The sequence below is a fragment of the Garra rufa genome, chromosome 3, assembly GCF_049309525.1.
Source record: "Garra rufa chromosome 3, GarRuf1.0, whole genome shotgun sequence".
NCBI classification, from domain to species: Eukaryota; Metazoa; Chordata; class Actinopteri; order Cypriniformes; family Cyprinidae; genus Garra; species Garra rufa.
The window spans coordinates 61664244-61676727 of NC_133363.1; the positions used below are offsets into that span (position 1 = coordinate 61664244).

The following is a 12484-nucleotide window of genomic DNA, read 5'->3' on the forward strand; positions in this document are numbered from 1 at the left end:
GCTGGGCGGTGAAAAATGTCAGCTATGTGCTGTTTATATCACTGCAGATGTATCTGTGCAGCCACTACATGAGAAACCAGTCAGATTTCGGCTGAGCGTTTGTCTGTCTTTAATGTTTACGTGCCGTTTCCCCTCTGATTGAGTCGTCATCTCTCGTGTCGTTCGTGTAGACGGTAACGAGCCGCAAGGCGGGCGTCACAGTGCTGGGCGGAGACAATCAGGCTGTGGAAGTGGCTCTGGCGCCGGAGGAGTTGGAGCTCGACCCCATGGCCATGACGCAGAAGTACGAGGAGCACGTCAGAGAGCAGCAGGTGGAGAAAGAGGACTTCAGCGACATGGTGGCCGAACACGCCGCCAAACAGAAGGTAAGTCTCATGAGGATGGTCTAAAATGCATCCGCTGATCAGAAACATAGAAACGGTGATATTTAGCTTTATTGCTTTAATTGAAGCTCATTTCCAGGGTCCATTAGGGTTTGCATTTTATCCTCAGCATTTCCATTATTTCATTGCATAATGGATGAGCTTTGACCATAATTCTGATCTTTGTTCATAATCATTCTCATTAGATTTGTTAAACGACCATCTATAGAACTATAGAAATGTCTGCTAAATGAAGAAATGCAAGCATAAAATCAGCTAATTAAGACAAGATACTGCAGGTGAATAGGGAAGAAAAAAAAATATTTTATTTCACGTTTTCTAAAATGTTAGGTTTAAATATGCAAATGAGGCATTATTTAATGAAATATGCACTCATTTGCATACATTTCTAGTACAAAAATCAAAAAAAGTTCTTGTTTAATTTTTTTACATATTGGAGTTAAATGTTTTTACAGAGGCGATTTTGGATATCTCATTTCGTCATAATTCAGGAAAAAATATTTTTTTTACTATTTTTGGTGGAATAAAATTTATAAAATCAAGTTAATTATATATGAACAAATGCGTCTGTGAATACCTTCAGGATATAGACAGGAATACAAATGTAAAGTTTGGTGTGTGTAAGCGTTACTGAAGTGGAGATTTATGGCTCAGTGTAGGAGAAAAAACTCATTTTGAGAAAACCACCTCTAAAAATATGTATTGTAATTGACATCTATTGACACAAATAGATAGTGTTATAAGAGAAACACTTTTGGGTGTTTTCTTTCCACTAGTCTGAAAAAAACACTTCATGAAAAACCAAAAAGCCCAAAATCTCAAACTTGACAGGTGCATGAAAAAAAAGCAGTGTCTCCCCTTTTTATACATTTTATTTTAAATTATAGATATTTATACATTATTGTAGTAAATTAGTATTTTACTACACAGTTCATGATTATATACACAATTGATAAATATAATTTTATAATAATGTAATATGCATGTGAGTTTTTGTTTTACATTTAAAAATATTTATATATGGGTCAAAAAGCCCAAAAAGCATTTAGGCTTAACAACAACAGGTGAAATACTGCTTTAAATAGTTGATATTGAAAAGTTTTTTGTTTAATGTAATTGCATTTTTGTTTTAGTTTTTCTATTATATTACATAATATTATAAATTTGTCCCTCATTTACAATCTTGTCGGGCACATGTACAACAAAAATCAATTTATTACATATTAAAAGACAAATTACTTTCACCCCAAATAGTTGTAATTGTACAGGTTTAAAATTTGCCACTTTTACTCATTTAAAACACAAAATATGCTCCCTTATTCTTTTATATATTTCAATATGTACAAGCAGAATAAGCATGTCCTTTCAATATTTACATGAATATTGTTACATTGTATTAAACTAAATTATTTCAACCAAATTTTGACATTTTATTCTTCAAAAACGTATTTGAAATCTTAAAAGTCGACACTTAAATGTATTGTGCTTTCTATGGACCTAAAATCATTTTCGTACATTTCTTTTGTCGTGGACATCTTATCGTCTCTGACCCATGTTTCTTTCTTTTATTTTTTTGTCATCACACTAAGATTAAATGTGCTTAATTGCAATGAAAATCAGAGTACTACTTTCTATGATTTAAATGGGCTTTATTGTGTTTATACCAAATTTTTGTAACTTGGATAAATATTTTTTAAATGCTTAAATATAATGAGAGGATGCTGTAATTTAAAAAAAAAATAATAAATACAAATAATAATAATAAAAAATGTTTTAAAAATTAGAAAATTCTGAAACCACCGTATTAAGTTTTCCACCAAAATTGTGCAATAAAATATTTTTTTCTAGTATAGCTATTTAAATGTCTTAAGTTTCTCGTCTTTGTTTTCTGAAATATTTCTCTCATCTCTCTTCCTCGCAGCAAAAGAAGCGCAAGGCGCAGCCGCAGGACACTCGCTCTGGAGCCAAGAAATACAAAGAGTTCAAGTTCTAGGTCTGCGGTGAACTGTGGGACACCAGCCGCTCTCAATCTTCATTTCTTATTCTTTTTAACTGCTGATGTCGTGTAGAAGCGCCCTTGTGTTTGTATGTCACATGACACTGAGCGACGATTTTCATTTATGGTCAATGTTTTTGTAAATAAAATACCAGTCCATGACAAACTGATGGCACAGTGTTTGATTTTTTTTTTATTAAGCTGGTCTGCTGTGACACACTGTGGCCTGCAGGTGGCAGGTGAGAGCCCCGTCAGGAAGTCTGACCGTCACCTGATGTCTGGGATTTGTTTTGACCTACATAACACTTTCACTGCCACTTGACCTCAGCCGAGAGCAAACAAACACTCCAATACGGCGTCTCAGACAATAACACCCTCATTTCCCCGAAACGCGCCGGCTGAATGAGCCCAAACATGCCGCATTGGTGGGCAAGATCCAATTTGCCACATTCCAGACGTCTTCTAAATACTGACTCCATTTTAAAGGCTTGAATATCATCTCAGGTCTTCAGGCATTTTGTTCAGCTAATTGAAGTGAGTTTTGCGTAGTAAACGCCAGTCACATTTCCATCTGTAAGCCCATTTCTACCACAAAAGAAAACAATCATGCTTTGGTTAATCACAGTTATGACATTAAAAGACATCTAACTTGTGAGGTACTGAGAAATAAGCGTGTGTGTGTGTGTGTGTGTGTGTGTGTGTGTGTGTGTGTATATATATATATATATATATATATATATATATATACATACACACACACATGCTTATTTCTTTTTTTTGCCTTTCGTAATTACATCTCATTCATGACTCAGAACCTCACAAGTTAGATGTCTTTTAATGTCATAACTATAATATAATATATACAGTATATATATATACTTTTTTGCCATGATTGACATTATACCTCATAACTATGACTTTGTCTCATAATTTGACACTTTTCCAATATTATCTTTTTACTTCTTAATTATGACTTTATCTCATAGTTTGACTTTTTGTCGTGACTTTTTTTTACCTCTTAATTGACTTTCTGCCATGATTATGACTTTTTACCTCTTAATTATGATTTTTTTTTTAATCTCATAATTTGACGTTTTGCTATGATTATGATTTTTTTTTTTTTTTTTTTTTTAATCTCACAATTTGACTTTTTCCCATGATTATGATATTACCTCTTAATTATGACTTCTTGACATGATTGACTTTTTACTTTAAATTGACTTTTTATCTTATAATTGGACTTTTTTTTATTTGGGACTTTACTTTTTACTTTACTCTTAATTATTTTTATCTCATCATTTGATTTTTTTTTTTTTTTTTTTTTTTTTGGCCGGTGATTTTGACTTTTTTACCTCTTAAATATTACTTTTTATCTCCATAATTATGAGTTATGACTTTTTCTCATAATCTTCACTTTTTATTGTATAATTTGACTTTTTATCTTATTTGGCTTTTTGCCATAATGACTGACTTATGATTTTTTTTTAATCTCATAATTCTCACTTTTTAGCTCATACTTTGACTTTTTTGTCATAATTTTGACTTTAAGTCTTAAATATTACTTTTTATCTCAAAATTTGACTTTTTGACTTGATTGACTTTTTACTACTTCATTATGACTTTATCTCTTTTATCTCTATTTTGATTTTATTGACATGATAACGACTTCTTAATTATGACTTTTTATCTAATCTTTTGACTTTTTGCCATGATTTTTACTTTTTACCTCTTAAAGGGATAGTTCACCCAAAAATGAAAATGTGATGTTTATCTGCTTACCCCCAGGGCATCCAAGATGTAGGTGACTTTGTTTCTTCAGCAGAACACAAACGAAGATTTTTAACTCAAAGCGATGGAGTCTGTCAGCCAAATAATGGATTGAATGGGCACCAAACCTTCAAAAGTAAAAAGACACATGCTCAGACAAATCCAAATTACACCCTGCGGCTCGTGACGATACATTGATGTCTTAAGACATGAAACGATCAGTTTTTGCGAGAAACTGAACAGTATTTATAGCATTTTTTTACCTTTGATACACAGCCACGTCCATCTCTCCTGAGCACAAGCTCATCATCCGGCTCGTGACATGTGAACACGCTCTGGCGTTGACTGCACCGGTTTTCGTTAAAAATCTTTGTGTTTCTCTGAGGAAACAAAGTCACCTACATCTTGGATGCCCTGGGGGTAAACAGATACACATCAAATTATCATTTTTGGGTGAACTATCCCTTTAATTATTTTTATCTCATAATTTGAATTTTTGACATTAATTTGACTTTTACCTCCTAATTATGACTTTTTATCTCCTAATATGACTTTTTGCCATGATCATGACATTTTACTTAATTTTAAATTTTTATCTAATAATTTGACTTTTTGCCATGATTGTGACTCTTTACATCATAATTATGACTTTTGTCTCATAATTTGACTGTCAAATTCAACTTTTTGTCATAATCATGACGCATTTTCATGTGGTTGATGTTTTTTTTTTTATTTATTTTTTTGGTCATGATTTTGACTTATTTCAGATTTTTATTGCAATTTCAACATGTCAGTTATGACAATGCCACTTTACGTCATAATTATGGCTTTTTATGTTATAATTATAATTTACCCAAGCATTTACCCAATTTACCAAGAAGTATGCGTCCATATACTTCACATAAAAGTTTTTGTTTTCTTAAAATGCACTTGTGCATGACTAAATGTGTGATGCAGACCAGTAAACCCAGCGTTTTGAAAGCCAGATTGTAATGAGTCAACTAATTAGCGGTTTGATTTGAATAGCCACAGGCGTGGGAGCATACCTTCCGTTTCAATCGCGCAACATCGTCAGCGTCCTCGGGCTGGACTTGGTAAGAGATGAGGTCAGAAATGCCACACAAGCCTGAGGCTCAGAAACACACACACACACACAAGAGAAGCCTAGCTGTGTCATGTGTTGGTCAGCATCAGCTGGTCTTATTGTGTCCTGCAGGGGTGAATCAAATGATAATTATAGCTGTGCCTTCATCACCAGCCACCTCCATGGGGTTCCCAGCGCTAACTGGACAGACAGGTATCTGTTTGCCTGGAAATGTGACTAAACAACAGGTACTAGAGATGATGAGATCACCTTTGTAATCTCAGTGGCCTGATGGTGACGCAGGGGTCATTTGTAAGTGACCCTCAGGCCCGATGAGGTGCTTGTGTGTATTAGGACAGGACGGGATCACTGTCATATCCGCCACAGGACTGCAATAATCCAGGCTCATTATGATGTCACTGATCACATGACCAGCTGGACTAAGCACAAAGTTAACGCTGACCTCGGATGACCTCATGTATCTGTTGTGATGGGTTGTGTCTTTATTCAAATGCATTTAAATGTCAACATTTTAACTTGTGCTGACTGATTCATTAGTTTTTTATAGTACAGACAAATTCAGTGTACTTTTACTGGTTTTAACCAAAGTATTTGATACCAATACGGTTATTAGCACATGTTGACCCACAGATGTACATAACTAAAATAAAACATGGAACAAAATAGAACCTATTTTTATTTTAATTGAATAGTGCATTACATGATGTTTTTGTTTAATAATTTTAATTTTGAGATGTACACAACATTTAATTGAATTTAAGTAAATTATGCCAGTTTTTGTCAGTTTCAAATTTCTGTCATTTATGACAACAATTTTGACATTTTATCTTGGAATTTTAACTTTTGTATCTTAAAATTCTGACATTTTAACTTTATTTTAAGTTTTGACGTTTATCCCCTAATGTCAACTTTTTCTCATAATTTTGAGATTTGATCTCAATGTCACTACTTGATCTTAATTTTGACCTTTTATCTCATAATTTCAACTTTTATTTCACAATTTTAATGTTTTATTCCATAATTTAAATGTCTTAACTCATAATTTTTATGTTTTATCTCATTTCAGCTATATTTATCTCATAATTTCAATATTTTATCTCATATTTGAATTTTATCTCATAATTTCAACTTATTTCACAATTTTGACATTTGATCTCAGTTTTACATTTTTATCTTAATTTTGACATTTTATCTCATAATCTCACATTTTTTGTCTCATAATTTTGATTGTTTTATTTCATAATGTAAATTTTTTTCTCACAATTTTCACGGTTTATCTTAGAATTTCAACTTTATCTCACAATTTTAATGTTTTATTCCATAATTTAAATGTTTTATCTCATAATTTTTGTTTTATCTCATAATTTCAACATTTTATCTCACATATTTGAATTTTATCTCATAATTTCAACTTTCATTTCACAATTTTGACATTTGATCTCAGTTTTACATTTTTATCTTAATTTTGACATTATCTCATCATGTCACATTTTTTATCTCATAATTTTGATTGTTTTATTTCATAATGTAAACTTTTTTTCTCACAATTTTCACGGTTTATCTTAGAATTTCAACTTTTATTTCACAATTTTGACATTTGATCTGTTTTACATTTTTATCTTAATTTTGACATTTTATCTCATAATCGCAAAATTTTTATCTCATAATTTTAATTGTTTTATTTCATAATGTTTTATTTTTTTCTCACAATTTTCAGTTTATCTTAATTTCAATTTCAGGTTTTATTACATAATTTGAATGTTTTATCCCATAATTTTGATGTTTTCTCTCATAATTTCAACTATTTTTAACTCATAATTTTAACGTTTTATCTCATAATGTCAATTTTTTATCAAATATTTTTAATGTTTTATCTCATAATTTTAACTTTATCTCACAATTTTGATTTTTACATTATTTTCTATTTTTTATCTTATCTATCTTTTTATGTTTAACGACATAAGTATGTATTTTTATGTCAAATGTATGATTTTCCAAGCATAATTTGTGGCAGAAATTACAGCAGTTTGACACGTTTACTCAAAATCCACTAAAAGAATATTTTATATCTAAATAAATTAGTCTAAGCACAAAATATATCAGTATTTTCACTGACAGTGTTGTTGTGTTTGAGACACATATGAAGGAAGCATGTCAAAAAGGCCAGCTCTGCTTTATATCTGACATCCACAAATCCATCAGACATGAACAAGCTCTTGACGATGAGGCGTTCTGTCAGCGTTAAACCCTCCTGATGTCCCGAGAAACTCAAATTTGACCCACATCGAGAACCATCAATAATTCATGAATGCCTAATGACGGTTCTGTGGGTCTAAATGTGTTTTATCTGCTCCTAAAGTGCACTATGATGAAGAGAAAAAAATGTTTTAATCAAATATGGATAGAGTAACACAAATTAAATAAAGAAAATGTGAAAGAATTTCGGTGACCATTTTTCTGCTTAATTACAGTCACTTTTGTCATTTTATAATATTGTATTTTCCATCAGTGTATTCTGCTATTGGCTGATGAATGGTGAATTTCTTACAGCTACAATTTGTGCCAATGTTAATATCCTAAATAAATCTCCAATGACTGGAACAGTAAATATGGTCACACTTTACCCATCACAATAAATCCACCCCTCCACTTACACTAAACCATTATCTGTAGCATCACACACTTAGAAAAGTGCTGCTGTGGGTTTTGTTGTCCTGTATTTTAGGAGAAAATCTATTTTATGTCATATTAGATAAAAGTGTGTGCTAAATGCAGATAAAAAAACTAATTTATAAATATACTAGGCCTATTGATAAATGTTTATGATATGTATTTAATATATATTCAATATAGAACATTAAATAGCCTATATATTTTTAAAATGAGTATATTTTGGATAGGCTCAAAATTGACCTATATATAATGTAATATAAATAATAGCTTTTTTTTTCTTCTTTTTTTTGATAAAGGCGTTTTTTTTTTTTCTTTTGGGCAAATATTTTAAAGTAACAACCGCAAGCCACTAAAATCTTAAATTATATTGTGATTTTTCTTATTTCGCAGAATAAAAACGACAGATATGTCCCTTCATCAACCCTTCTCTCTCTCTCTCTCACTCACTCACACACTCACTCACTCTCTCACTCACTCACACACTCACTCACTCTCTCTCTCTCTCTCTCTCTCTCTCAAGGGTTGGTTATGAGGGCTCGTCTTTCACAAGAGGCGTTGCTCTTCGGCTGTGGCGCTTCTCTGCAAGCAAAAGAGAAATTTCCGCTTCCTGCAGCGATAAACAACTAGCGCAAGTTGAGAAACATTCGCAGCGAGTTTGACGGTGAACGGCGGGTCCAACTGCAGCCCAGCGCGCGTCGCGAATCGGTGTAACGGAGCCTCGGTCCTCGTGGACGGATGACTGTGCTGCAGTAGAGGATCGGCGCTCCGACAATAGCCGTTTTATTCGGGTTTTCCTTCATTGTTTTCAAACATAAGGTTCCTCCAGCATGTCGGAGCGGGGAGGGCTCCCGAGGACTGGAGGCGTACCGTCTCCGCAGCCCTCCAAACCGGTGGCGATCACCTCCAATCGGCCGGTGCACATGAACCTGTACGCCACCTGGGAAGTGGACCGATCGTCCCCGAGCTGCGTGCCGAGGTAAGACGCCTGTACGCCGGGGAGGGGAGCAGCGGTGCACCGCCAGATAATGCTCGGGGTTTTCTTGACATTTATCCACCTTAAGAACAAAACAATGAGTTTAATCTGGAGGGAAAAAGATAGTGAATAGATCTGGATGTAATTAAAGGAATACAATTAGCCTGGACAGATTTCAGCACGATATGTGTGTCGCGGTTTGCAGCGAAAGCGATATAAAGAACGATCGGTGGTTGATTCCGAACACGCCAGTGCGGTTAAGACAACCAGAGCAACTTCTGTTTAACAAAGAGCTGCAGGTGAAATGTTCAGACATGCAGGGCTTCATGTATTGTATTCCTGTCTGTCAGTGCTCTGGAACATTTGTCTGGCAGGAGAACTGGAGAGCTGCATGCTTTGTGTTGCAACCTGCTGTTTTGGAAAATATCGGAGTGATTGTTTAGCGATTGACCGATATTGTTCTTTACGACCTGTATTTATACAGATATTATTATTATTATTATGAGTATAAGTTACAATAATTATTTTTAAAATTATTGTTGTTATTATTATTATTAGTGATAGTTCCCCCCCCCCCCCCCCAAATGATGCTATTATTGGTAGAACCGATATTGACGAAACAATAAATTTGGTTGTTAATATCAAAAAATATATATACTTAAAGCATAATCCTAGTTTATGTGTTTCATTCATTTTTTCAATCCTGTTAATGGTCTAAAATAAATGTTTGGAATGGTGAATTGTTGTGAATTAACTTGTGTAATGCTGGTTTAAGTCAGGTTTCTTTCATATTCTAATTTGGGAATGGAGTTGTATTGTATGGAAGTGGTTTGGTTTTTACTGCTGTGGTGACTGTAGAGCTTCAAGCTTTGTATTCCCATCTGCAGTTCTGAAAATCATTGGAGAATATTATATATTGGATGCTACCGATATTGTATTTTATGACCTGTATTTATGCAGAAATTAGTACTAGTAGTTGTTGTAGTAGTATTACTCCCAAATGATGTAATTTATTGGTAAACCTGATAATATATTAAATATTGATGAACCAAGAACGGATATTGTTGTATGTAAATATCTCAATATCTCACAATATGATAATATCGCAATGTGAAGTCCACGATACAACATTTATTGCAATATTTAAAAAAAAAAAAAAGACAAAGAATTGGAAAAAAATTAACATTTGTGTAACATTCATTCCAAAGTTAAATTATTCTACCTAATGCACCTTGAGAGTTCAAAATTAAGAGCTACAACCCATGTTCTTAACTAAGAAAGCCAGTCAGAAAAAGTCTTGTACCTGAACTTTAAAGGGGACTCAACCCTCTTTTTAGTTGTGATATACTGTCTCAGTCTAAATTACATTCACACTGGTGTTTAAGAAGCCAGACTAATTTCAATATTTATAATAATAATAATAATAATAACAACAACAGCAATGCAAGTAATAGCCATATATTACAACTGCACCGTAAAATAAATGAATATTTAATAAATTATTTTCGCTTTACACGACAGTAAGGAAATTTCAATACTTTCCTGATTTCTACACTTGAAAAAGAAAATTGATATTTTGAATTTGGACTACATTTAAATCACTTGCTGTCAGCAGTTCGTATTGCTTTTTTAAGCCTTTTTTTTTTTCTTTTCTTTTTTTGATGGAAACAGCAGGAGAGCTTTTATTTTGAGGGAAAACTCCAGCTTCAGTGAAGACAGGACCACAAAAACACATCCTCTACAAATCTAGTGAAATGCTGTAATCATCTTTTGCGAATTAAAGCTTGTCTGGTGGCCATTGCATTCCCAAACGCTTAAATATGTTTTAAAAACAACACTTTTTGCCTGGAAGACCTATCGTTTCATATTGTCATGTGACCACGATAATATTCGAGATGGTTGTGATAATATCGTTACAACCCTAAAATATCAGGAAAAATGTCTCATGTCCCATTTAGTGAGGTAATCCTACTTTATCCTATTCATGCATCACATTCCATAATGGGAATAGTCAGAAATATATATTTGTAATGCTGGATTGTTGGGAATATATGGATGTAATAGATCTTAGAAGTTCATGCATTGTCTTCTAAATTGGGAATTGGGATTGGTATGAAATTGGTTTGGGATGCTGCCATTGGTATGTGTGTTGTTTTCCAACCTGATGTTCTTGAAATATTGGAGTTAAGGATATTGATGGACTGATATTATTTTTTATTACCCATATTATTATTACTATTATGATCCCCTAATTTATGCAATTTATTGGTAGACCCAATATTAGACAACTGAGAGTTGGCATTGTTGATAGTATGTTGTTGTATTGCTGGATTGTTGGGAATATATTGGTGTGATGGATCTAAAAATACTTACCTAACTGCTGAGATTCATATGTTTTATTACTGGGAACACTCTTGTATATATTGGCTTGGGATGCTGCCATAGTAACTGAAGGGCTTCGTGCTTTGAATTCCAAACCGGTGGTCTGGAATATGTTTCAGTGGTTTGGTAGTCCTAGATATGCCGCTGTAGAATGTGTGGAGATTCATGCATTGTGTTCTAAATTGGGAATGGTATGGAATTGGTTTGGGATGCTGCCATGGTAACTGGCATATCAGGCTTTGTAATCCAGCCTGCATTTGTGATCAGATCAACATATATGTGTCAGTGTTCAAAACAGTCGTTCCTCTTGAAAGCCAATACTCCCTGTTGCCTGTTGTTTTGGCCTGGAGTTAATATCGGCTACGGATACAGACAACACAGACATGCGAAATGGCTGCCCATTGAAGCTAATTGGTTTATTTGTATTAAATGTGTATTGATGGAGCAATTGGGATAGATCTGGGCTGCGCAGCATGTGCTTGTGTTTTGCATGGCATCACGCTGCTGGTATTGACAGAAAACTCTAAAAATACTCGGAAGTATCGATCGGCTTGTTGACGTTTCGTGTTTGGCCGGAGCTGATGGCTGTGTTCAAAATGTAATACATTAGGAAAAGAGCATAGCGCTCTCCTTACCTCTACTATCATCTTGCTCGGGACAGCTATTAAATATTAACGTGATCTTGTTTTATGTGTAATTCAGGTGGACAATAGCCCTGTAACTCACCCTGGCTACTTAATTAGAGCTAAAGATGGCACAATGGGCGGCACAGGGCACCCGTGTGGCGCGTGTCTGATATCTGACCGCGTCGAAGGTTTGTGAGCGTGTAAATGTGTGCATCTCTGAGTGAAATGAGGGAATAACGAGCAATAGGAGTGGGAATTGACGAGCATTAACGGCACAGTAACAGTTTCCGGTTTAATTTGGGAGTAATGAAACTAATGACTAACAGTTCAATGAATAAGTCAACAATCGCTCTGGGCTGTGTGTTCCCAAAAGCATCGTAAGCCTAAGTAGATCATGGAAACTACTGGCACCAATGGACTCTAAGCAGTCTTGTGAAGCTTTTGAATAATGCAGTTCTGACTGATTCAGTGAGTCATTAGACTGATTCAAGAGTTTAAAAGCCTGTTTACACCCATAAATTACAACTATAACGTTTTAATAATCTTTCTAATGCTGTAAGAATAGAAAAGTCCACACCA

The 12484-nt window shown here is 34.0% G+C and overlaps 1 protein-coding gene and 1 long non-coding RNA gene across 2 annotated transcripts in view; both read left to right on the top strand.

Annotated features, from left to right (window-relative positions):
• On the top strand, positions 1-2549 carry LOC141330821 (uncharacterized). Its single transcript, XR_012355201.1, has 2 exons — positions 1-365; positions 2305-2549. It is a non-coding gene; the product is annotated as an uncharacterized lncRNA (long non-coding RNA).
• Positions 2550-8751: 6202 nt separating this feature from the next.
• The window catches only part of LOC141332293 (phosphofurin acidic cluster sorting protein 1-like), a 95514-nt gene continuing 91781 nt past the window's right edge, over positions 8752-12484 (top strand). Inside the window, exon 1 of the mRNA XM_073837425.1 lies at positions 8752-8900. Coding sequence (XP_073693526.1) covers positions 8752-8900 — 149 coding nt within the window. The remainder of the gene's footprint in view (positions 8901-12484) is intronic.